This window comes from Oreochromis niloticus, linkage group LG13 (genome assembly GCF_001858045.2).
Source record: "Oreochromis niloticus isolate F11D_XX linkage group LG13, O_niloticus_UMD_NMBU, whole genome shotgun sequence".
Taxonomy (NCBI): Eukaryota; Metazoa; Chordata; class Actinopteri; order Cichliformes; family Cichlidae; genus Oreochromis; species Oreochromis niloticus.
This window is the reverse complement of record NC_031978.2, coordinates 9,364,736-9,391,251: the sequence shown is the minus strand read 5'-3', so window position 1 is coordinate 9,391,251 and position 26,516 is coordinate 9,364,736. Positions and strand designations below refer to the sequence as shown.

Here is a 26,516-nt window from a genome sequence, read left to right as displayed (position 1 = left end):
ATGCAGACGTTTGAGTGGGTAGGTCTTACAGCGGTGTGTGAGGTGTGTGGTATGCAACTTCACAGGCTGACACTAAATGTTGATGCCAGTGAAGTGAATTATACTGATAATTTGCAGCATGCATACAGGGTACGACTTTGAGTGCTTAAAAAGAAAGAACGATTGAAGTGGACTTGAAGTTCTGGGTTCTGGGTGTGCCTCAGTGTTTATGGGTGTTCTACTTGAGTGAGTGGGTATTTCGTTAAAAAACAGGTGTACAAATTAAGTACACTCAAGTGCATTTGGCTTTCACCTCACCTGTCCCCGCCGCCTGGGGCCATGTGTTTGTAATGGCTCAGTGACGTTGTGAATTGGACTAAACTTTTTGCGTAAACAAGCTATGGAGTGGCACTTGAACCATTTTTGAGAGCCAAAATATGTTACTTATGGAACATCATCTTTATAAACTTAACTTGCAGACCAATCAGCAGGTTGGCAAAGTTAAATCCAGGAGTAATTGTTTAAAAATTGTGTAACCTTTTTATGTTTTTCCAGTATGTTTAAAATGGTTCAAGCTTCATCGCTTAACCAGCAGAGGAAAAGATCATGTTTGTCTTTTAAAAAAGTAACAATCTTAAGGGAGAGTTAAGATGAAAGTTGAGAAATTAATGTTAATGAGCAAACTAAAAGCAGAAACTCTTAAGTCATGAACTTGACATTACTTAATGCACTGGTTATCTTAAAGTTCAGTGAAGCGTGGTGGTAATTGGAAGGACAGCTGAAATCTCTTGGAGAAATCTTGTCAAAGGAAGTAAATGGCTAACTACTATTGTAATTGTTGCCCCAGGCCAGGCATTAACTCCAGCGCTTTTGCAGTGGAGCTGCTCAGTGGCCTTTAGCAGAAGGAGCTGATTATACTGGATCACTCTTACATGGAAGTGTGTTTGTTTTGACGGTGGGTTTTTCACCCTCAAAGTTCGAAGAAATTAGACAAAGTGAAGATGAGATGGTAACGGAGTATAAGATCATAACTGCAACAAGTTTATGGAGACAGGAGAGGATGGTGCTAATATGGAAGGTTATGCAAGGTTAAACTGTACCATACAGGAAAGAGTATGGTACAGGAAAAAGACATCTGGAGAAACCAAGATCTGGAGATGCCTCTCTGGGCTGAAGATCATTTAAGATAGATAGAGTGAAGTTCTAAAATCATCGCGTGTGTGTTAGTGGGGCACATCTGTTTAGCACAACTGCAGCTGAACACTGTATCTGTATACAGATTTTGGAGCCACATTTCTTGCAGTTCAGGCTGAATAATTACAAGGGAACGTCTTGCCTATTTCAGCAAGACAGTGCCACACCACATTCTTTTTGTATTACAACAGCAATGCCCATAGCAAAAAAAAAATGCCCGGGTGATGAACTGGCCTGCCTCCACCCTTGACTTACCCCACTCACTGAATAAATACAATTATTCATTATGAAAAGAGGCCCCGAACTGAGCAGCTGATATCCTGAATCACGAAAGGAGGGGGAAACCGCTTGAGCCACAGTCTGCCACCAAAACTGTGTATGCTTTTATGAGAATTTGTTAGATGTTTTATTCCAACACTGACTTCTTTTACTTTGTAAAATTTAGAACCACAGTGTGCTTCTGTGTTGTGGCCACTGTAATATTTCAGGAAGAAAGAGGTTGTTACTAATTTTCCTGCCTAAACTTTGGTTTTTAAACAAATGATCAAACCTTCAGGCCCTTGGCTGCAGAAAGATGGAATACCCATCAGTCAGTCCCAGCAGCAAGCCTCTAAAATTGAGTCTGGCTGTGTTTTTGCCACCAACAGAGGCACCGAGCGACCATGAGTCATCTCTGGTCTGTCTGAAGACGCTCTGTCTCTGCTCTCCACTCTGCATCCATCTCCTTCTCTCTTTGCTTCTCTTTGTCTCTCTCACCCTCCCCCCACTTTGTTTTGATGTGGATCGGTCTTGGTTCTCCTCCTTCACTTGAATTTTTATTTTTTTAAATCCTATAGTTGGATAAAAATAAAATTCACGTGTCTGTGTTCTGTGCGGTGTTGCTGAATAGTTTTTGGCATTAACATTGTTTTTTCCTGTGGTTATCCTTGATTTTTTTTTACATTTATTTTGTCATCACTATTGTGTGACCACAGTGCACACTACTGAAGTGATCTCGGTAAAGTTTGAGTCATTGTTTGTGCCACTTTGTTTTGTTTTTTTCCCTTAAGCCACAGTGGCTGTCACTGCTCTGTTCTGTCAGCACGTTATGCTTCACAGCATCTGACACACAGTATCCTGGTGGTGATGGACTGATACCAAGTGCAGTACTAATGAATTCTGGGGACACACCCTTGTGGTTTCATTATAGTGCAGCTACACACCTGTAAAGTTTTGTGACGGAGTCTTGATGTTCCAGATTCCTGCCTAGCAAGTCTTGACCTTTTGGCATTCTTCTCAGTAAAGCATCCGAGCGGTTGTGGCAGCAGTAATTTATTCTGCTACACATGTGCTTGTGTCAGTGCAACAACACAACTGCAACTTCATAGTTTGGTTGTTTAAATCATCGTGTGTGTGTTGGCTTTTGCCGGTACGGTCAGGTCATGTGTCATACAACTTTTCAGAATTTTTTTTTGTAAGTGGCGAGTCCCTCCCTTATGTTTCTGTCTGGCTGTACTCTGCCTTTGTGGTAGTTCTTGTTACCATAGGTGTCCTCAAGATCTTGTTTTGCCATGATGACACAGATGGACTGCCATGGTAAAATAATACCTGCTCTGATATCACAGCCAGTAAAAAGAACATTACATTTTAAATTATTCTCATTTTGATACTTATTTTATTTGTATTTTCAAAGGGTTTTTAATTTCATACTCTTTTTATGTTAAAATGGACACTTATTTTACTCTCCTATATAGGCTAGCTTCCCTGCAAAGTGACCATTTAGGACAATAAAAAAAAATATACTGAATAATGTTTTATCTGTGATTGCAGCGTGCAGGGAGCATGATTTATTAGTGCAAACAAGTGAAGGACATTTTTCATCCTTTTTCCAACGAGCTGCTGTCAGTGATGACAGACTGCCCGATTCAAAGTGCGAATTTATGGCCACAGGGTGCCAGCAGCACCATTATAGTGCAATATCAGTGCTACAGCATAAGTCAGATAGGAACACAAATCTGGAAATGTAAGTAAAAGGACAACATAACTGCTTATAAATTTAGTTTAACAATGAATAAAGTAAGTTAACATCGTAGCTCTTCAGGATCTTGCATAATATTGTCTCATAATCCATTTAAATTAAAAAAATATTTGCTATTTGGGATGTTGCATCCTGGGTTGAGCTTTTAACCAGCTGTTTCCGGGGTTTGGATTGGCATCATATGAACTCCTATAGCGAGCTTACTTTTGGGCCTCACATCAACAGCTGCTCACATCACATCCTCGCATCCATAGCTTGGATGTACTCTACACTGTGTTTTTGCTCAAGCACTGAAACAAGTTTGATGTTTCCACCCTTAAGCTTTTCTTTTTTTTCTTTTCTTGCATATTTTGCACAGCACTGTTTTATGTTGAAGGTCTGTTTGAAGCCAAACGAATTACATACTATTTAAGTAGCTCCCTTTTCCTTTTTTTTTTTTTTTTTTTTTTCCTTAAAAGTACTAAATCATTCTGGGAGGCTGTCACCCTGCTCTCGCTCTCAGACATGTTTGTGCTTGTGTCATTATTTTGTGTGCTAAGGAATGTAAATGTATCTCGCCCTAATGTTAAATTAATATGAACTTGTGTCAAGAATCAGAATGAACGGAGATGTTGATGTCTTTCCCCCCACCAAGAATTAAGACTCAGTAATATTCCAAAAGTATTAGATCAATGTCACCGTACTCCTAGGTTGTTCATAGTATTGAAGCTCTTTTTTTCCTTCCCATGTGGAATGTGCTGGACTCTTTTCCCCATTCTCTCACACATACAGTGCTGCTTCTATGTCACACACAGGCCAGTGGGCATTTTCTTGCCCTGAGTGAAGCACGCAATTCATGCATCACCCAAAAGAAAAAGAATCTCTTTCCTCATGTATATTTCATATGTAATTCCTCTCTGACCCCATCAGCACTCCTGCTAAATGTAAACAGCAGTCCTCTATTTATAGAAAATCTGCCTCTGTACTGCCGTTCCCCTCTTTTCTGACTTATGCCAGCTTTTCAGGAATTTAGGAAAAACAAGTCCACACATTCCTCCCCCATCCTGTTTGTGGTTTAAAGGGTTGCGAATGAGTTATGTCAGAACATTTTTAATTTGCTATACTGGCTACAAACAACTGATTTTGAAAAAATAAGACACAAGCACTCATGACAAAAAAGTACCAATTATATTTACCATCAATATTTGATGGTGGCATTTTTGTGGATTCGGTGTTTCTTTCAGCTTCCTCTCAGCTGATAGAAACTCATCTAATGAACATTACAGTTTCGTCTTTGGTGCAGTGAAAACAGTTAGGGTTTCTCTCTATCTGCTCTCCAGTTCTGTCACGTTGTACCTTGATCTTGCTTAAACAACTTTGCTTAATGACTGCTGTTCATGTTCAAGCCTACAATGACTCACTTTCCTTCTTGTCATACTTTAGGCTCGTAATGTAAACACAGGAGAGCTGGCTGCTATCAAAGTCATCAAACTGGAACCCGGTGAGTTACCTCATCTTTGTCTCTCTTACTTTATCTCCCTTTTTTTTTTCTCGCTGTATCCTATTCCTCATGTTTTTGAATTCCTCTTTCTACTTTTTTTTTCTTGTTGAATCTAAGGATGTGTGCAACTAGCTGACTAGACGTTTAAAACTTGACGCCCTTGCTAGTTGGCACCGGAAATACCAGTTGGTTAAACATGTTATTATTATTATATTATTAAACGTACAATGGCAAGTACCGGTTCAGAGATGTTAGGACACCCTCTGCATTTCTGTCTTTTTTTTTTTTAAATGACAGAAAAAGTCAAATAGTATACTTTCTTTTTATCTCTCATTTAAATGACGAGTTAGTCACCTGGAGCATCATTAAGTGTGTCCTACTTATGCTCTCTTTCAAATCCTTTACCTCACTTTTTCTTGCTAAATAATAGTTCTTATCTTCCTGTCTATTCCTTTATATCCCCTATTTTTGCTTTATCTTACTCCTTGTCTTTCCATTCCTATATCCTGCTCTTCATCTTTGTCTATTCCCTTTTCTGCCACTTTTTGTTGCTGTCCATTTTGTATTTAGTGTGTGCATATCTCTCTCTTTCGCTCCTAAGTCATATTCCTTATTCAGTTTTCTCTATAGATTCACCAACAGATTGTTATTTTAGTCTGTGAAGCTCTTTATTACAAACCTCTTTTCCATACTATGCCCTCTTACCCAGCACTCACTGATACTTGTGCTCTTTCCCCCCCTTAACTGTGTCCTTTCCCTCACTTTTCTTTTTCTTGTTTAAATCGTGCATTTCATTTAGTAAGTAAAATATTTGAATAATCCAAATAGTCAGCTGTTCAGATGCCCTTTCTTTGGGTAGATACCGGGTTTTTGACATTCAAATATTCTTTTTTTTTTTTTTTGTGGTAATAGATGTCATCTGTGCTTTTGCCTGAGTTGACCCTCCCTCTTTAAGTAGCGATGATGACACTTTAGTTCACTTTACTTTTACCGCCCTAGCGACAGTGAGGCTAGATTTAGAGGCTTTTCATAACCACCTAGCAACAAAGGTGCAACTCTCTCTCCCTCTGTAGAGAGGGGAGATCAAGCCAGGAGATCTAGAGTTCAATCTTAGAAGCGATGCAATGTAATTGGCTTTCTGATTTTAGATCTGTTTTATTCATTTATTTATTTATGTATTTATTTGTTTTTTACTTGCTAATTTCCAATTTTTGAAAATTCTAATTTTCAAATCACACCATATACAAGGTAAAAATAAACTTTTCTTCAATGCAGAATTGTATTTTTATAACTAAATCAGTTATCAGACTTTACAGTTCCCCTAAACTGCACAAGTTACACGATCTTCACTGTTAAACAACTCTGAAAGTAAATAATAGAAAATTAAATGAGTTAATGTACACATAATTTACCTTTCCAAACAAAAGCAGGTGTAACAGATTTCTATAAAAACACAAATTTAAGTTACTTACATCATTTAACTTGTTTAACTTACATCATTCACCAGATAACAAGGGAGCAACCCTTTTCTCTTTTTCTTCCACTGCTCATACCAAGGCTCATATTGAGGCTACATGCTTTGTGGTTCCATCTGCACGCCACGTAGCTTTGGCCACTTCTTTTTTTTCCTTCTTCAGTTTAAATAATCATCTTCAGCTCTGTGACGATACTTAATTTAAGTTTTCATGCCAGTTCACTGATGATCTAGTTTGGCGAACTTTGCATCATCCTCACTTGCAGCGAAGAAGTCGCTAACAGCCACAGGCACACACTAACAATGTGTGGCTGGTCATATGAGTGTGCAATATTTGCCAGTGTCAGTTTGCACATTTTGCACATGCATGGAAGGAACTGGCTCATAATTGGACATAGACAATGTTGAGCAGCTGGTTACCAGTCCAGGCTAGGAATCCTGAAAACTGGTCCCCATCTGATCAGTTGGTGCATCTGTAACCTTGAATTCATGACAGCTGATTTGTCACTAACAATATCGAGCCCAAAAAATATTATTTGGGGGACACTGCTAGACATTACAGGACAGCTGTTGAACTATATCCTACCACTGTGTATGCTATGTATTGGGTTTTTTTATAGCATGTCATGAATTCAATCTGCAGAAAGTCCTATATAAAGAAATATTGTTTACTTACTTGTTTAATTACTGTACAATTTATGCTTTTGGACTGATGAACTGCTTTACTTCAGTTTGTGCTCCTCTTAGTGGTTCAGACACAAGTGCAAGAACAGTCTGTCAGAAACAGAAAATAATAAACAAACCCAGCCTTGTTCGCGCTTTGTGTTATTCTGTAAGTCATAACAATGCCAAGCTACATACTAAATGATCACTATAATAATATTGTGTTTGTTTTTATTGAAGGTGAGGACTTTGCAGTCGTGCAGCAGGAGATTATAATGATGAAGGACTGTAAACACTCCAACATTGTTGCCTATTTTGGCAGTTATCTCCGGTAAGAGAGTGTGTGTGTGTGCCAGATGTGGAGTGCAGTATTTTCTTATGGTTATTATTAGAGTGCATTTAATTGATATTTAAGTGCCTCATATTTTTATTCGAAAAAACTATGAGTGTCAGAGAGGAAAAACACAAGCTGGTGTAAGACAGATCGAAGGAGGCGAAGGGCTCATGCCTTGTGAGTAAATGTAAACATGCACTTAGACAGAGTTCTCTTTGTGTGTGTGCAGAAGAGATAAGTTATGGATCAGCATGGAGTACTGTGGAGGTGGTTCTCTGCAAGATATCTATCATGGTAAGGACACCCAGGCACAATGATTCAAACCATTTCGTTTTTACTGTGATCTTTGATAGTCTCTTTTTTTCCCCTCATGGTTTCTGTCTTTTTTTTATCTAATATTCCAGTAACTGGGCCTTTGTCAGAATCACAGATAGCTTACATGTCACGGGAGACCCTACAGGTAGTGTCTACAGCACTGATAATGTGGGCAAGATTGAGATTAAGATTTAAGATTTCATTATCTTTATCATGTTATTGTTGTCTTATTTTATGAGTAATAGTAACGGTAACGTCATTTGCTGTGTAATTCTATTTACAGGGTTTATACTACCTGCACAATAAAGGCAAAATGCACAGAGACATTAAGGTGAGTTTGGAGAAAAAGGCAGTGGGCAATGATTTGTTCATAAATAAAGTTATAGTCATGATTAGTTGTTAAATCTGATTTCTGAAAATCTACATATTGGCTGTACATTTACACTTTGTGTTGTTGGTGTACAACCACATATAGCTTGTGTTTGTTATAGGAGAAATGAATAGACATTCCCCCACTACCAGCTAAGTTAATAATTAATACTAATTATACTTATTATAATTAGTATTAATATGTAGAGTTTAGTTGAAGTGTAAAATTGTGTGTTTGATCCTAAAGCTCAGTATGTTTTGTTTTTGTTGGGTTTTTTTTGTTGTTTTTTTCTTTCCGTCCCCTACAGGGAGCCAACATCCTCCTGACAGACAATGGCTATGTGAAACTAGGTGAGAGAAACACGCAAGGCCTGCAATTACCTTCTGCTTCAACAGACTGAATCTGAATGGCCTCATTTGCTGACTTGTTTTTTTTTTTTTTCCTTTTTTCCTTGGCCTCTCTTCTGTTCCTCTTTCACTTTGTATTTATTTCTTTACATTCTCCCTTCTCAATCATTACATTCCTCTAATTCTATTTCCCTTTATCCACTTTTTCCTCTCCTCTTTTTTCTTCTTCTTTATTCCTTAGCTGACTTTGGCGTATCAGCCCAGATCACAGCAACCCTAGCAAAGAGGAAGTCATTCATTGGAACACCTTACTGGTAAGTTGTTTATATTTAACCAAAAGCTTCACTGACATTGCATAGGGGTACGCAGGTAGAACAATAAAAATAAGACCCAGCAGGACAGGGCAAGGCAAGCACTTTTCATACAGAAGCAATTCAGAGTGCTTTACTGAGGAAAATATGAGACAAATGCATTAAAATTATAAATAATTAATGGAAAAAAAGATTAAAATTATTAAAATAAAAATTAATGATTAAAATAAGGTAAAAATTGACCTGAAAGACTTCTAACCTTGCATTTCTGGAGCCAAAAATAATTACTTGAGCCTTTTCAGCGTTGAGCTGAAGGAAGTTCTGGCTGATCCACTCACTGATTTGTTGGATACATTTACTCCTCCTGTTCTGTAAGAGTGCTTTAATCATCATTCAATACAATGTTTGCTGCTAATGGGTCATCCTTTTACACATAGGGATTTGTCAACTAATGTGTTTCTCTCCTTTATTATATTAGCTGTTCTTTAGTGCAAAAGAACAAAACCCAGAAATAAATAGTACTTGTTAGTTGTAGAGAAATCACAGAGCTGCATTTGGGGTTATGTTGGGGAGTTTCTGTGCTACTGCTGGGAAATACTGTATAAAGTTCACATTCTGTGCTTGTGTGTAGCTGTGTAACCCATTTGGATAGTTGATCATTTCTCCCTCTTATATGCATCTTGTTTTCATACAGTCCTTCTGTTTGGTTTCCTTGTACAGGATGGCTCCTGAGGTAGCAGCGGTGGAGAGGAAAGGGGGTTACAACCAGTTGTGTGATATCTGGGCTGTGGGTATCACTGCAATAGAGCTTGCTGAACTGCAGCCACCCATGTTCGACCTGCACCCAATGAGGTAGGAGTGTGTGCGGGCTGTGATGATGCAATGATAGTAAAGAATGTTTATAATATTATTTTAAAGATTTAATTCTTAACATGCATCTCTGCATGTATTTAATGAATGTCAGAACCACTGACAGACATTAATGTTATTAGCTTTAGATAATTTTTGTGTGACAAGTCTAAAAGGTTTCTTTACAAAATGTTGCTCTATTTATGTCCTGGAGATGTTAATCTTTATTCTTTTGATATATTACACTGGCTTTAGTCATTTGGAGTAGATATTGTGTATCAAATTGGCTTTATTACTGAGTGCTAGGAAAGAATCTCTTGCTATGCTTGTAAAGGCGATTTTCCTAAGTTTTTTCTTCTTCTCTCCCAACAGGGCTCTGTTCTTAATGACAAAGAGTAATTTCCAGCCTCCTAAGTTGAAAGATAAAGTGAAGTGGTAAGACACTGTCATGCTTTTGCATATATTTTGGTCTTGCTCACATTTGCTATAGATGTAACACCCAGCTGTTTAAGTGACCAGTTTTTATCATTTTATAGGGCTAAAACATTAAACCTTTTTCCTTTTTTCTCTGCATTACTCTCCCTGCTGAACTAATAGGACGAATAACTTCCACCATTTTGTCAAACTGGCTCTGACCAAGAACCCAAAAAAGAGGCCCACAGCTGAGAAACTGCTGCAGGTGAGGAAAGTTTAACTTTCAGACATTACGGTCCATCTCCAATCATATTTACATGATGTAAAACAAACAAAAATGATAGGGCTTCCCACCCAACTTTTATGTTAAGTTAGGAAACTAGGCATGCTGACAAAATTGCCCAACACTGTTTATAAATATCAAAAGCCATTTCAGATTTGGCAGATCTCCTTTTTGAGGCAGCCTGATGGATAGCTTCCAGCTTTGCTGCTATTTTTTGGTTGCTTTGTGGAAATCCTATTTGGGCCACCTGCATGTGTGCTCTGCAGGTTTGTCATGAACCTAAAATGTGCATATATAAACTACTGTGTCAGACGGACCCAGTATTCAGTTTGACACAAACAGCAGTTTTTAAGGCGCATGCCTGAGCGAGAGCAACCACACAGCACTACCACACAGCACTACCACACACTATGCAGCTTTTTGTGCAGATTTGTTGCCTGCAACTTGGTTGTTTTCTTCAAAGTGAAATTCAGGTTAAAGGGTTGCTATTTTAACCCAATGTAGGTCCGGCCAGTATCTCAAACACAGTGAAAAGGTTACTTGTAAAGCTACACTTTAATGTGTTGCGTCACTGCCCATGAGCCATACTTTAAGGCTGAAATTGGCCAAATTTAAAACAAGATGCCCAAACAGGATGTGTGATTACACCTCAAGCAAGCAGCATTAGACTTCCAAAATAAGTCTACTAAAAAATCCACTGTTAAAAAATTATAACCTTTTGTAATAATTTTTTTTCCTCATTCGATCAGTCCTCAATATCTTATAAAACTTCTAAGTGGTCATGGTGTCATGTATTATATATGAAGCGTTCACATGTGTACTAGGTGCATTCTGTGATGTTAAAAGGTACTGTGTATAAAAGAAGCTGGAGCAACGTGATGTATGATGCATGAAGCAAGATCTAAATAATGGAAGGAAAGCATAAACTTCAGTTTGCTTTGTAAGCATCATTCATCACTATGTGCTACAGCAATTAGGGCTATTATTTAAACGGCATATCAATTTGTCAGCACCCTAATGAGCAGCTGGATTAGTCGCAGCTCTGCTTATTTAAGAATCACATATTACCCAGTACAGTTTTTTTATTTTTTTATTTGTTTGTTTTAAAAATGTGTCATTGATGATGTCACCTGGATTGATTCCAACTCTTGTTTCTCTTCCAGCACCCTTTTGTTTCCCAGCCTCTCAGCAGGACGCTAGCGATTGAGCTGCTGGATAAAGCCAACAACCCCGACCACAGCACCTTCAACGACTTTGATGATGACGACCCTGAGCCTGAGGTAACCTTTGACCTTCAGGATTTTCTGTTAAACCCAAAGTTTCGTCGGGCCAAGCATAAATGTGATTGTGTTTTACTCTATCATGCTTCTTTTCTTCCTCCTTCACTTCCTTCTGTCTCCTCATTTGTCCTTTCATTAAATTCCTTTGTCATTCACAGCTTTTTCTCTCCATGCTTACTCCCTCCTTTCTTTGTCACATGTGAGTCATCTTTCTGCTCTGTCTTTCCCTTTCTTACTCATTCCTCTCTTTCCACTTCTTCTTTTGCTTCTCTCAGATTTATTTCTCATTTTCTGTTTTTGGTTCACTTTTGTTTTTCTCTTCTTCTTTTTAGCACTTCTTTTACCTCCCCACATTTTATTTTCTTCTCCTGTCTTCTATTCCCCCTCCCCGATCCTCTGAATCCTTAGTTTAAGTACAGGGGTCACTTTCTTCCCATAAGTCCCGGTGCTCGACGTGCACCCCGTTTTGCAGCCCGTAGGAAGGTACTACTGTGGCTGCAGTGTCTGCGCTGATGTCATTCTAACACAAACTCTTCTGACAGTAGATTTTATTTTTTTTTGTTGACCTCACTGGGAATAGGACTACAGAACTGAATGAATAGAAAGTAAATTTCCAGTTCAGTTTCTGCTGGTGTTGCCGTGGAAGTTGACATTGGTATGTGAAACAGTCATTTGATGGATTACTATGGCAGTTTAATAGACCTTTCTGTTGACATTCAAATCAGCTGACTTTATACAACTGCATCACACAAAATTACGTCATTATTCTTATTCTAAAATTTGCTTATAATATCTTAAGCACATTTGTTAAAGTTTTACTTGAATGCTTTAAGTAATGAGATTATTTAAAGCTTTAAAACTTTAAAATTTTCAGAACACAGTTGAAGTTAATGATTTAAGCCACAACTGCACAGCGCTTGTGTGTGAACAAAATAGAAAGATAAGGGTTGGCTATAAGGAAATTCCGGTGATTTATTACTTACTGGGTTTAACGTCATCTCTGTGTAGTTGTGAACAAATAAAAGGCCATGAAAGGATAAGGTCCACTGTATTTCTCCTAATAATTTGAAAAACTCTTGTATTACAGCAGCCAAAACATTAAGCACAGCCTATAAATGGCTCAACTTAAGTAGAATAAATCAGTGGATCATTAAAATAGAATAAGATAAAACATATATTTCATTAAGGTAAAAATGTCACAGATATAAGGATCCCAATTAAAAACAAAAAATAATTACGTAAAAAACTTTAAAAAAAAAAACAGCAGTAGAATAGAAATGGCTTTGTAAATGTAGCAAATTATAAAGTTTATAGTGTTTATGACTGACATATAGTAACTATAGGCAGACAAAAGTAACCTTCCAACAACAACAACTGGCAACATTGGTGAGAATCTTTAGTTGCAGGAAATCAGGTCAGTTATGACTCTTTTCCACTAGCGCCTCAACTCGACTCTACTTTGCTCTACTCAGTTTCCGTTGTTTTCCATTATAGTTTTATACCACTTTAATGTCTCATATGTATGCAACACAAATACAACACAACCATGGTCTAGCTCCCTCTGGATTCTGTCATTAGCACAAATACATCTGCATCTTGTCATTGGACCAGTGTTGGTTTGTGTGTAGCCCATTTCCCTATTTGCCATGTCTAAAAAAAAAAAAAAAAAAATAGCAGTTTGATTCTTGCGCAGGAGTCACCCTCATGACTCATCCAGTGACGTTACTCCCTCGCCTATCAGTGACATGCAGTGTGCTGACGTCACATTTTCAGCTGAACTTGCCCTTGCTTGGAAACCCGGCCAAGTCAGCACTACCACCAAACAAAAAGCCCCAAAAGTCAACTCGAGCGTCTGCTAGTGGAAAGAAGGCATAAGTAGCATCACTAAGGATCTTTTCCATTCACTTCAGTTCTGTAGCACCTGGGATGATAAAGAAGTGCCTAAATTCATGAAGATGGCTTCAAAAATATCACATTGTCACACTTCCTACAATTGTGCTTTTAAGTGTCAAATTTATTCACAAACACATGGGGGGAAAAAAAAAACCCTCCAACCTTTTGATATTTCAAATTGTAGGCAAAGTGTCGTGGAAGGCTAAAAGGCTGTAGGTTGCTAAAATGTTATAGTTATGGAAGCCATCTTCACTTGTCTTTAACCTTTCAGATATTAATGATGGTTTGTGTCTTATGAGAACGGACTTTATAACAAGTTGGTCTTAAATAAAAGCAAACAAAAGTGTCTGTTGGAGGAGCCGAGTGCTAAATGTTGCTTTGATTGATGCATGGTCTTTAGTAGTCTTGGTTTGTCTTCCAGTGCTTCATAAGCATGCACTGAGGTTGCTGTGTCATTAGATTTCTGTGGGATTGAGTTTAGATTTTAATGTAAATTAACAATAACTGTGGTTCAAAATAAGAATGACCAGCTGCACTCATGAAACATTACATAACCAATTACAGTTTTCCATTTCAGCAGTTAAACCTTGTTTTTCTGCTTCTATTGAGAATGTAGATCATTAGATGATGCTGATGAGATACTGTTTGACAATCTCTCATGTTATCCTCTGTCATAAATCTCCCAATGTAAAGAGGACTTTACAGCTTACAGGTATCCAGTGTTTGAAACCAAACGGGTGATGAATGGTTTTCCTCTGACTGTGTTGCTGTTGTTTGTTTTGGTCGTGTTCTTGCAGTGTGTGTGTGTGTGTGTGTGTGTGTGTGTGTGTGTGTGTGTGTGTGTGTGTGGGGCTCTCTATTTTTGCTGTGTCATCAAATCCCACCCACAGGAAATAGCAGTGGGATTATGTTTTTGTTCTTAAACCTATTGTGATCTTTCCAAATCTAGTGCAAACCGCTACACTGAGTGTCCAATCTTTGAGCAGCTTTTTCACTGTCTGCTTTGCTTTTTATTTCCTGATAGTCCCCGGTTCCTTATCGTATCCGCTCCACCAGCAGGAGCACCAGGGAAGGAAAAACACTGTCCGAGATGAAATGTGAGTTGCTACAAAAGGTCAATGTGAATAAATACAATGCCTTTAGTATCTTTTTTCTCCTTCTTCAGTCATCTTACTCGGTATATATCTCCCTACCTCATGATATTCCCTTTCTCCTGTCCTCCCCACTCTCTCTTATTTTGCCTTTCTCAGTCGATCAAGTGAAGTTTGATAGTCTTTTGGAAAAGGAAACACAACCTCATCATGAACCGGTGAGTTGGTGACATTATGTTTGTATGTTTGCGAATGAGAGGAGATTTGTGTGGTTGTTAATTAACCAGTACCAACATGGCTGTCCCTCACCTAATCACACATGGCACCTCCACCAATCAATGTTTTTCTCTGTCTGTGTTGAACCAATCCTAGTTAAATATTCTAAGGGTTAGGAATGGCATGTTTTGCTAATTATTATATGGGTATAACAACAAGATTGGCAGAAATCTAATGCCCAGTTACATATAAAATCGGATTTACAGTAACCAGCAGGCTGACTTTCCAGGGTGTTTTAAGCTTAGAGTAGAGGTTAAGTGAATATATTGTAAAGAGAGTAGACCCTGGTGGATCTTGTGCTTGCTGGAGGGATTAAAAGTCCAATTTGACCTGGAATGTTTTGGGATTCACCAAATCCTGAAGGCTGTGTCTGAACAGTGTTATTTCACTAGATTAAAATACACAACCCAGCTGGATAAACAGCTTAATGGATTCATTTGAATGAAGTTGTAACTGTAGACCTCTTGTTATTGCTGTTTGACAAACACAGGTATAATTTGTCAGTAGTAGCTTTCTTTCACTACTGGTTGGACAGAACTCATTAGAATAAAAGTCGTGTTCTTGGCTTTCATTTGCATAAAATTTGTAATTTATCTTGGTCAGATTATGCTCAGTTTTGGTTAAAAAGTTAGCATAAGTTCTTTAGGAAAATCTTTGGCTGAGCTATTATTTCTTGATATTTTTTTCCCAGTATATGTTGCTCCCTGACTTCCTTTTCACCTTTTGTCCTTTCTTTGCACTTCTTCCACTGTCCCCACCCTCTTAAAGTTTTGTTTGATAGTTCACCAAAAAGTCTAACCAAACCTCTCCTTAGCCCCTTTATCTTTTGATCTCTAAATTTGGAATAATGCTATCCTATTAACATCATATGATCTGTATATCATCATTTATCAACAATCATTCATTTGTCCATTTCTACTTTCTTCTTAAGGGAACTTTAACAGCTTGCATTACATTTGTTTTGTGACATGTGTAGATTTTAGCTTTTAGCTTGTAGCTCCAAGTTCTATCCGGTGAGGGCTGCCGTGCTGTTTTTTAGCATTCATATTATAACATTTTGCTCAAAAGAGACTCTGTGCAAGTATTTGTTTTTTTGTTTTTGCTATAGTGGCCAAAAATCAAACAGACCCATAGTAACAGACAGTACCTCTAAAACGCTGATCACAAGTTTACGGACACTCATCATGGGCTTGAATGCCATGGTAAATTCTGGCTTTTAACATGAACTGTTCTCTTTCCAGGATGCAATGATTGTACACCTTATGTCTTTAATAACTTAACAAAGCAAGGATTGAGTGCACAAGTTTGAAATATTTTTGGATTTCTTGTATCCACACAGGTTCTAAAGTATACATACACACCCACTAATATTTGGATAAATGTCCCAATCAGACTTTTTGGTATCCATCAACCATCTTCTGGCTGAATATTTGACCATTTCTCTTGGCAAAATTGGAAGAATTCATTTAAATTACACTTTGGAACAAGCACGGTTCAAAGAAAACGTTAATAGCCTAATCATACCAGGATATCCATACCCATGATGAGTGGGAAATACATGTGTGGAAATACTACCCAGAATACAGCTGGCTACAATTAGTTGTTTAATTTGTTTATAGAAGGTTATGAAAAATACCCTTATTAACTTTATATTTTGTAGGCTCACATATATGCTGTTGTAGCACAGTTTATTATTTTCTCTCCATTTCAAACCTCCATCTATATGTTTTAAAGTCACATCTGTCTCCTCCTCTCTTAAGATTATTACTCAAATATACCCTACCCTTTTCTTGCCAAGTCAAGGACCTATTAAAAAATAAATAAAAATGGCCTTAAGCTACGTACACACTGGAAGTGATTCATAGTGATTCATAGTGACCCATAGACATAGAATGACATTTGGCGACTTGAAGCAAATAAAGACAACTTAACTGTTGCTGCCTTGAAGTGGGCGGGACCCGAGATAAACTGTTCCCAACTTCCAGGCAAGCAACTGAAGAATACCCTTGACCGACATATGACCTGGTAGTAAACTATAGAGAGTAACTTAGACAACCGGAACCTGGAATGTCTCAAAACGATGAGCCGCCAGCTTGAAAGCGATGTGCGACAAGCGAATCATTTCCAGCGTGGACACAGCTTTAACCCAAACTCATTTTTCACAACTCATCCCTTCCCTCCATATCACCATTCCTACCTGTTCCCCACCATTAGTCCAGGACAGGTTAATGTATTAACTGAGGTCTCTCTCGCTCTGTCTTGCTGACCAGTGTGATTCTGAGCCCTATCTGGACTGTGTTGAGGAGCTCTACTATACAGCAAGATCTAATCTGGTAGTACACCTTTAGTCTCTCTTTGTTTCAGCCTCTCCATCTCTCCAGCTGTTGGCCCATTTATTTTCAGTCTGTCAATTTTTAACGTCATGCTTTATTTAAAATATAATTTAATTAATTTTTTTAAATATCTTACTTTTACTCGTCATCTTGCTCATTCTTAAACTCTGAAGGATGAGTCCTTGTCCTACTTTTGTCCTTTTTCAGAGCTCTGAATCTCTCAGCTGCTCGATGTCCAACTTGTGTATTTGTTATTTCACATTGTTGATCCATCTCTTCTAGTCCACCCGTCTGTTACTGCCCATCTTTATCTTCTTTTTTTCAGCTTCAGCTTTTGCCTCACGAACTGGTGTTGTAGTTGTCATGGTGATTAGAGTCGTTAGCGCTGCTGTTGTTGTGTCTCATATATGCATAAAATACACAGATTGGCACACAGAGGTATAAACACAGGGAGGGTCACTACAGTGGAGAGGCACGTTACTCAGCAAATGTCTAGTTGAGATGTATTGAAGAATTGTGTCAGAAGTGTAGCTTTCAGGGGGGAAAAGCATATTTTGGGGAAAGTCGGCTAACTTTTCTAGTATTTTCTCCTTTTAAAATCAGATTTAACTGGACTTCTGTACATGCAGTTTTTATGTGTCAGCAACCACTGAATTAAAAGTTTGTTCTAAAGTGCTTCAAAATGACTGCCAAGATACCTGCCAAGTATTAAGACTTTAATATAGAGGAAGATATATCAGGTTCAGCAGTGGAGCTGCAGCTCTAAGGGCTGGTTGAGGTGCAGTGCCTTGCTCAAGGACATCTAAAGGAGATTTAAAGTATATAAAAGGCATGTCTGCTCACAGTAGCGTTTGCATCCAAATTTATTAACACATATACTTTTAATGTGTGTTGTATGGTACTCAATATTTTTTTTCATATTTCTGATGTTTCCACAGAATGCGCTTCTCTCTTTTGTAAAGTGTTGCTTCTGACTTCTAACCTCTTGTAGTTCACCAGAGCAGCGAGGCCTTGTCTTTTGCTTTGTTTTTTGTCTGTTAGTATGCGTGTTTCTTTGTAGTTTCTTTGTAGCATTGGTGTTTTGTGTCTGCTCATCTGAACTGCGCATTTCCTCTTGCATGCTTTCGCTTTCAGGCGTAACATTCAAAAATATTTCTCTGACAAGATGCTGCATTCACATTGTGGTTTTTATGTCACCGATATCGAACCAGAATTTCATTAGTTGATTTAAATTCAGGACCACTGTCATAGTGCTGAATTTATTGTCAGCCTGCAGATTCATAAAATCTGCACAACTGCACTCAAATGTGCTTTATGACAACATAACACTTTTCTTACCAAAATTGTCTAAAACACTGGTTCCCAATCCACGGTTTGTGAGCCACTTAGGGGTCCACCAATGTATCTGATAACTGCTCCAAAGAGTTACTGGTGTACTTTACTGTACTAAAGATACTTTGTATTACGGGTGTCACTAAAAATATGTATTGATTGTTTGATTGATTTAGAAAACAAATATGTTAGTAATGACATATAATAATATTAGAAATAAGTTTGTAGTTGCTCTTTGTGCATGCTTCTGTAAAGTTATGGCTTCAGACTCTTGCCACTGTCATACATTTGTATTTGTTGTCAATTTACCCAAGAAGTCAACACAAAAGAGCAAAGGTTTAGATAAACTTGACCGATAGAAGTACCGCTGTCTAGATATTGCAGAGAGACTTTTAGAGAGATTTCTATCTTGTTACTGTGACTATTTTGACAAAGATAATGAATTGAGAAAATCCGATTTTGACATTATATGCCTCCTTCAGAGGTGTTGAATGCGTTTGGAAGATAAAACCTTTTTGTTTAGTCATGTTCCCAAATACAAAAATACGTTTATCCAAAATACTGTAACAGCAGTCAACAGCTGGCTACAGTATAACAGAATGTTCAGTCGAAAGGACAAGGAGCACATCACAACCACCGCACTACAATATTTTACATCAGTGAAACCTATTTAATGATAGTTAATAAAAATGATTAACGTATCTACTGTCCTGTATTTCTTGGATTGGATTTAAGTGGAGTTTGGGTTGCTGGGTTGCTTCATAGCTGGTAACTTCAGTAACTGACAGCATGTTACATTTTCTGGCTTTCCCTCAACTTTTTTGTGAAATGGTGCATGTTTTCACCTGTTTGTGACCTAAAAGGAACTTGTGTCGTCTGGAAAATAAGTCATTGACTTAACAACAAGTCAGTGCATGAGACCATAACGCAAAATTTTAGGGTTTCACAAGCCCAAAAGACTGGGAACCGCTTTTTGGAAACAACTTCTGTGTTCTATCTGTGAAGCCAGTTCTAGCAAAAATTAGCAGGATGAGTAGGATGATAATGTTTCCAACCTCCTTTTCATCATTGTTTAATGATGAAATTGAAATTACTCACTTGTTGTGCACCTAATTATTGGTCCTTTTCCTAAATGTGTCAATGGCCAGACTTGTTTTGTAGCTAACGCCCGATGATTAATATATGTAGTATTAGACCACAATGTGAGTTCAGCAAGTGTCAGCTCTGTATAACTATAAATACCCATATGCTCACCATATACATCTGTGAATGTCTGTGGTTATGAATTATACTTCAGGTGAAAGAGCTTCTTATTGTGGGTGTGACTTCCAGCAGGCTGCTGTAACGGTCACCACAGCTGCTACAGTGGCAGCGTCTGCAGTAATTTGGCAACTGAAAAGGGCTTCAGTGATGGCCACAACTTTAAACGTGGTTTACTGCCTCAGTTGGCCAAGATCTACAGCGCCTGTTAATGTAATTATAAATGAACCATTTATGAAGTGTTATGTCACAGTTGTAATCTAATTTGTCTTGTAGGATTTGCAGCTGGAATATGGTCAAGATTCATCACGTTTTTTGGGGGGAAACAAGTAAGTCTGGCTTGTTTCTTTTCTGTTTTTAAACATTTACCTCCCCCTGGATTCTCTTCTTTTATTTCATTGATAGTAGCAGGTATCCTTCATTTTATTTTATTTTATTTTAATTTTTTTTGTCTAGATTGAGCGAGGATGTAGACAATAAGGAGACTCAGAATGTGAAGAGATTTTATGTTGTGCATTTCAAAGTCTGTTAGCAGTCCCAACTTTATGACACTGAAAACCCTGTGTGTGTGCAGCTTTCTGCTCACAAGCATGCATTGTAAGCAGAAAGCTGAGGTTCAGATAAGCACAGCAGAATGTCCTCTAGACTGGGAAGGACTAAGATTTTATTCTCGATACACAAAATCAAAAGCTGGGTACTTTTGTCTTTCTTTTTATTCTATCATTTGTGCTTTTTCCCACTTGTCAAACAGGAGTCTTCTCAAATCGGTGCAGGAGGAGCTGCAGCAGAGGTGAGTTTACGCCACTTTGGCGTCCACATTTAGTGTCTTGGATCTGCTGGTGCTCTAACCACGCCTACCCATGAGCCAATCATTGTTTAACGGCAGGACTAATGAGGCCAATCACATGCAACTAATGCTATAGTAATTACTTCAGGCTGTCTCACTGCTCTCGGCGTTTTGGATTCTGCTGGGTTTTATTTCCTCTCAGGCTTGCTTCTTGCTTTGTTCTCATTAGGAAATGGCTGCGCTTCATAGGAGTTTCCTGCAGAGCATGGCTCTCACACACACATGCACGCACACACCAACAAACATGCACATTCTCATGTGTGCAGTCACACATATGGACATAGAGTTTTAGCCACTGGGTTTCATTTTCTATGGAGAAATTCCTCTTCAAGATATAATGATTGCTATTTATGTGCTTTGCTACTTTCGGTGAGTAAGTCTGAGATGAAAAATGTGTTTCACTGAACTCTAGATTAGCTTGTATATTAATAGGCATCGGGGTCAAAGTTGTCTTAAATATTTCCCTTAGATGTTAAACAGCAAATCTTAATAGCAAGTCTGCTGGATGGTTGCTTTCCTGCAGGAACTAGTTGGCATTATTGTCTCTAGGCTAAAACTTCTAAGGCTACAAAATGTTGTGGCTTTACTTGGAGCTGAACACGTCCAGGTTTTCTGTCTTTTTGTCTCCTTTAGGGAACAAAGTGTTACTTTACATCTCTGAGGTTTTTACATGTATAGTCACGTTAAATAAATATGAAAAATAATCTAGTCCTTATCAGATGTTTTAAATTGATGAACAGCAACACATGATGTATGATGTGTCATTATTTATTTAACAAAAACTAAGTTAAAAACCAGAGGAAGTGCGTGAAACACTAAGTGCGCCCCATCTAGAGCCACCTTTACCACCAATAACTTGAAGCAGTTGTTTTCTGTATGACTTCATCAGTCTCTCACATCATTGTGGCCACTGTTAAGTTCATATTATTATCTTAAGGTTCTACCACAGCTTTTCAGTCAGGATTGGACTTTCACTGGGTCATTGCAACACCTTGATTCTGTTTTTTAGTCATGCTTCTGTGCTTGGGATCACTGTCCTGTTTTTTGACCTAATTGTGGCCAAGCTTTACCATATTTGATTCTAAAATCCTTTGGCATACCAATGAGTTCATGGTTGGCTCAATGACTGCAAGATGCCCAGGTCCTCTGGCTGCAAAATAAGCCCAGGTCATCATTGGGCATGGAAGTTTTTATGCGTTGCGTTGAAGTCATGTGTTTCTTTATTTTTTGTTTTGTTTTTATCTCTCCAAATGTGGAGCTGTGCGTTATGGCCAGACATCTACACTTTGGTCCCATCTGTCCAAAGAAAATTGGTTGAGAAGTCTTGTGGTTTGTTCAGATGCAAATTTGCAAACCTAAGCTGTATTTTTGTTTTGGAGGTTTTTTGCCAGGAGAAAGAAGAGGTTTTCTCCTGGTAACATTTTCAAACAAGCAACACTTGAGCAGTCTTTTCGTGATTGTAGTGTTATGAACTTTTGATGTTTAACATGCAGGCTGAGTGCTGTAGAGCCTGAGGTGAAGCTCTTGGGGTTTCTTGCAGTTTCTCTGAGCCTTGCATGATCTGAGCTTTGGGTGAACCTGCTGGGGTATCCACTCCTGGCACGATTAGCAAGCTTTTAAACGTTTACTTTTTTGAAGGTGCTCACACTTGCTTATCATCATATATTCAAGTGCATTTGATTAGTAGCACCTACACTCTTTTAATTGTTGTGGAAGCAGTAATGGACTACTTAGTCTTTCACATACTGCTTTGGTATTTTGCCTTATTTTGTATTAAAATTATGACATGATATAATATGTTACGTGTTGTTGTTCATCAGAGGTTATATTTACCCATTTTTAAGACATGCTAAGGGCCAAATTATTTTTATTATCTCTTGATATGTAAAACATTAGGATTGAGAGAGTTTCAAACAAAGACCGGGTTTCTCTGTCCTTGGGATAATGAAAGAATTTTTACCAGTATTTGAGGATTTGATATAATATAATATATAATATGATTTAAAAGGTTAAGCTTACTGTTGACGTGTGTAGATCTATAAGGACTTAATGGTTCAAACTGGGCCGCTGGGTTTGGAAGTGTCTGGTTGTGGAAGTAATTAGCCCTCAGACCGTTTCTCCTGGTTCTTCAGATGAGTCATTTTGCAGATTTTTGTGGATCACAGTAAAAACTGGGTCATGCTTTTATTTGAACCTATTCAGTCCTTTCAGATCTGCACAGGGTCAGGAGTTCAGAAGTAGTTTGTGAACCAAGCTTCACTCAGCTTTCCCTCCCCTTCCCCCTTCTTCCTCTGTCCTCTTCTGCCTCCGCTTTCTGTCATCCCCTATCTCCTTTGCTTGCTCCCTTTCTCCCCTGATCACTCCTCCTTATGCCCCCTCTCCCACTCCTCCTTTGTCCTTTCTTTCCCCGCCCCCCCCTTCCTGTCTTCACCTCCTCTCCCAGGGGCCATGTGGCACGCTTAGGGGATGATGAGGATGAGGATGATGATGGTGCAGATGATGATGAAACTCACACTCAGTAAGTTCCCTCTCAGTCTTAGAACTGGAAGCCTCTCCAAATCCTTCTTTTCCCATCTTTCCCTCACTTGTTTCAGAGGAAAGACTGAGAAGGAAGAAAAGGAGTTAAGGCTTCCTACCTTTGCCAGTTTCATCCACACATCTTTATGGAGCACACCCCACCATCACGCCACATACGCCACCTGTTTGTGTGTGTGCCTGCTGCCTTTGTGTTTTCCACGCTTTCTTAAAGCTACTAACAGTAACCCTAACCCTAAATGTTCACCAAGAGGCTATTGATATTTCCTCATATATTCTTTCAGTAGTAGAAATGTAATAAATGGAGAAGTGTAGGTGTCACGCAAACAACACAGCATTAAAATATACTTTATAGTTAAAGATTTGACATGTTCTCTATGGATCGTTGAGCCTGAGTTCAGTTTCATTCTTTAGATAACTGATGCTCATGACCTTGTCCTCTTGTGTGCCGTTGTCTTGTTTTGTTCTTCACTGGCTTCGCCATCTGTGTGCCTTCTTGCTCTGTGTGTGTATATGTGTGTGTGTGTGTGTGTGTGTGTGTGTGTGTGTGTGTGTGTGTGTGTGTGTGAGAGAGAGAGAGAGTACTCACACTGCCTTCTGTCTTATCTTGCCCCTATAAAACTGGAGATCTGGCATCCAGCCTCTCCCCTCAGTGTAAACGCCAAATGTCTGCGGCAGGCCAGAGTCTTTTTTTTTTCCTTTTTTCTAGACAGATATTTTCCACCACAGTCAGAGAGGCCTTTTGTGCTTTATATTATAGGATTTTCCCTTCAAGTCATATCCACAACACACAGTGCTGTGATTGCACAAATGAAAATAACCTGAATTCCTAAAGTGGCTGCAACCTGTTGTGCTGTAGCAGTTTTCTAGCTTTTGTAGTTACTGTTGTGTTGCGTTGGGGGGAGGGGGGGGAGGATTTTTTTCTCTCAAGGGTTTTTTTTTTTAAAGGTATTTAAGAACAATAGAAGACAAAATCTTCCTGCCAAACAAAAAAGGAAATTTCCTCCAGACAAAGGAACAAAATATTTAGTCCCTCAGACTCTGTGTAAACAATATAGAGAAAGAAAGTGTAGCCAGTGCAGAAACGACTTAAACCTGCACTCTGCTGAGACTCTTCTGGTTCCAAAAAGGGCTTCCAGTTTTATACAAATCTATGGAAAAATAACACGTTTGACTCCTTTGCTTTGAGACATTAGACAATATTTTGGTGGAGACTTGATGAAGCTTTATTAAGTTTCACTGATTAAGTATGATGTTAATTTATTAGCATTTTAGTGTGAGAAAGGATGATAAACTTGGGTGTGCTTGTCATTGACAAGTCTGTAGCCAGTGAGCATACAGTGTCCATTGGTTTCTCAGTCTCCAGTTTAGTTTGAGGACACAAACTGATGCTGATCACGAAAACACTCAGCTTAAGTCTTCACATCCAGACTTGACAACCAACGGATGGTCCCTAAATTAACTTAGTTACTGAATAAAAGTTAAAGTTAGGAGCATTTAGATTACATAGACACTAAATTTTGAAAATATTTAGTGTAGGTATCAAAAATTCATATTCATAACTCGTAATTTCGACTTATTAACTCGAAATTTCAAGAAAAGTAGCGCTGCTAATCAGTAATCTACGCGAATGACATAATTTCCTTGTTACCCGGAAGCTGAAGCCCTTAGCTACAAATGCTACAGCTAAGCTACCAGTATTACAGCCTGTCATGAATGCACAAATTGCTGAGTATTTGCAGCGTGGCTTCACAAATGATGAAATCCTTGTGTTATTAGCTGAATCACATGGCGTTACTATCAGCAGGTGTACTCTCGAAAGCACTAGTTTGTTGGCGATCAGGTTTTGAGTGCGCATTCCTCTGCGCCATATTCTTCCCGGTACAAGAAAATGACATCATTCATGTAGATTACTGATTGGTAGAGCTAACCCCGAAATTTACTCGAGTTAATTTTCTCAAAATTTCGAGTTGATAAGTCGAAATTTCGGGAAAATAACTCGAAATTTCGAGTTTTGGATACTTTTTTAAGTGGTGGTTACGGGCTTACATAATCCTTATCACCAGCCTTGTGTTTAGCATCAGTAGATGCAAAGAGTGCTGTGATACAAATCTTCCTGCTTTCTTTAGAGATGCTTTTGTACTTGCTGCACCCATGCGTGGCTTACCACCTTTATAAGAACCCTTAAGTGAATGTGTAAACTATCTCAGTCACAGATTAGTTTTGTACTGATAAAGTTTACACTTTAAGCTTCTTTAAGGGGGGTAATCTTTTTCTGTGTCTCCCACTCAGCTTAATCACTGCAACATCTTTTCTTGGTACCCTCATCTTCATTTTTACTGTGATTGGCTCCCAGCCTCTCTCCATTTTGATTTGTGTGCTGTGATTGGTTCTTGTCCATAACTTAACTACAACATTTATAAAATGTCATGGATAAAGTCTCTGAATATTGTGCTGGTCGGAAGGCATAATTACAATTACTCTTCTATTTCTTCTCTTTTTTTTAAAGATTTTAAGAGGTGCTTTAAATGAGAGCAAGACGCAAACTCTAATTTATTTACACTAAATATAAATTTTTATTTTAAAAGTCATACTTTTACTAAAATATTATTAAAAGTTAGTCAGTATCAGCGCTATCTATTCAGAGACTTTCCACATACTGAGCCTTCTTTGTTTTACTGTTGTCTAAAGTTCTTGTCTCAGTTTATATTTCGTGGTTAACCTTTCATGACAGTTCTGTTATATCAGTTTCTGTGTAAGTGGCATTGGATTGTGGTTAAACCTGTTATTTGAGCCTTTGCTTTCACATTCAGTGAGTCCGCAAAATATTACAAATCGTCTGATCTGATTTTATTTTCTGTTTCCAATCATATAAGTGAAATTGTTGGGTTTGTTTGTTTTTTAAGACAAACTATGGATTCTAATTATGCATTGAATGTAATAACTTAGCTTATAAATAGCTTAAAAATGGCAAGTTAAACCATAGTTTCAGTGCTAACATTCTAACATATACTTATTGTTTCCCATATATTTCCTGGTTGTAAGAAACTGCAGCTGTCTTGAGTATCTTGTCACAGATTTTTCCCTCTTATTCTTCAGTAAATCAGGCACCATCATGAGGCCAAGGGTCCCACCCCCACTTCCTCCTAAGGTAGGAAAAACTGTGTCTGTAGTTAGCAGAATTTTTGAACTAGTAGGAATTTTAGTGCTCAGAATATGAAAAAAGTAACTGATTTCTTATACAGTCTTTTTTCTTCTTCTCCTTCTTCTTAAGCCCAAATCCATGTCCTCACCCCATAATCAGACGGATCAAAAACATGACGACAGCCACTCACACAGTGAAGATGACGGTGGAGGGGGAGGGACCATCAAGCGCTGCCCAGTGCCAGAGACGCCGAGCCCCGCCAAGCCCGCCTCCTATGTCCCCCCGCGTCCCCCGCCCCGAAGCTGCCGCCCCACCGCCGCAGTAGCCTAGGTAACGAGAGCCCGAAGCTCAAAGACGTCGAAAACTCTGCCACAGAGGATGATGGGAGCTTTAGGCATTTCTGGGAGTGGCTCCACACGCCTCACACAGAGGAGGAGCTGGAAGAGGCGTGGGAGGTTCTCAAGGAGGTGAAAGAGGAGCAGGAAAAACAGGAG

At 38.5% G+C, this 26,516-nt stretch overlaps 1 protein-coding gene across 1 annotated transcript in view; it reads left to right on the top strand.

Moving 5' to 3' along the window:
- The window catches only part of LOC100707684 (mitogen-activated protein kinase kinase kinase kinase 3), a 45,151-nt gene that overhangs the window by 6,971 nt on the left and 11,664 nt on the right, over window positions 1-26,516 (top strand). The window contains 20 exon segments of the mRNA XM_003438227.5: window positions 4,613-4,670; window positions 7,048-7,138; window positions 7,371-7,435; window positions 7,546-7,601; window positions 7,740-7,787; window positions 8,134-8,176; window positions 8,415-8,487; window positions 9,205-9,336; window positions 9,706-9,768; window positions 9,931-10,012; window positions 11,194-11,310; window positions 14,228-14,300; window positions 14,454-14,512; window positions 16,841-16,903; window positions 19,772-19,824; window positions 20,247-20,285; window positions 22,786-22,860; window positions 25,977-26,028; window positions 26,152-26,314; window positions 26,317-26,352. Coding sequence (XP_003438275.3) covers window positions 4,613-4,670; window positions 7,048-7,138; window positions 7,371-7,435; window positions 7,546-7,601; window positions 7,740-7,787; window positions 8,134-8,176; window positions 8,415-8,487; window positions 9,205-9,336; window positions 9,706-9,768; window positions 9,931-10,012; window positions 11,194-11,310; window positions 14,228-14,300; window positions 14,454-14,512; window positions 16,841-16,903; window positions 19,772-19,824; window positions 20,247-20,285; window positions 22,786-22,860; window positions 25,977-26,028; window positions 26,152-26,314; window positions 26,317-26,352 — 1,441 coding nt within the window.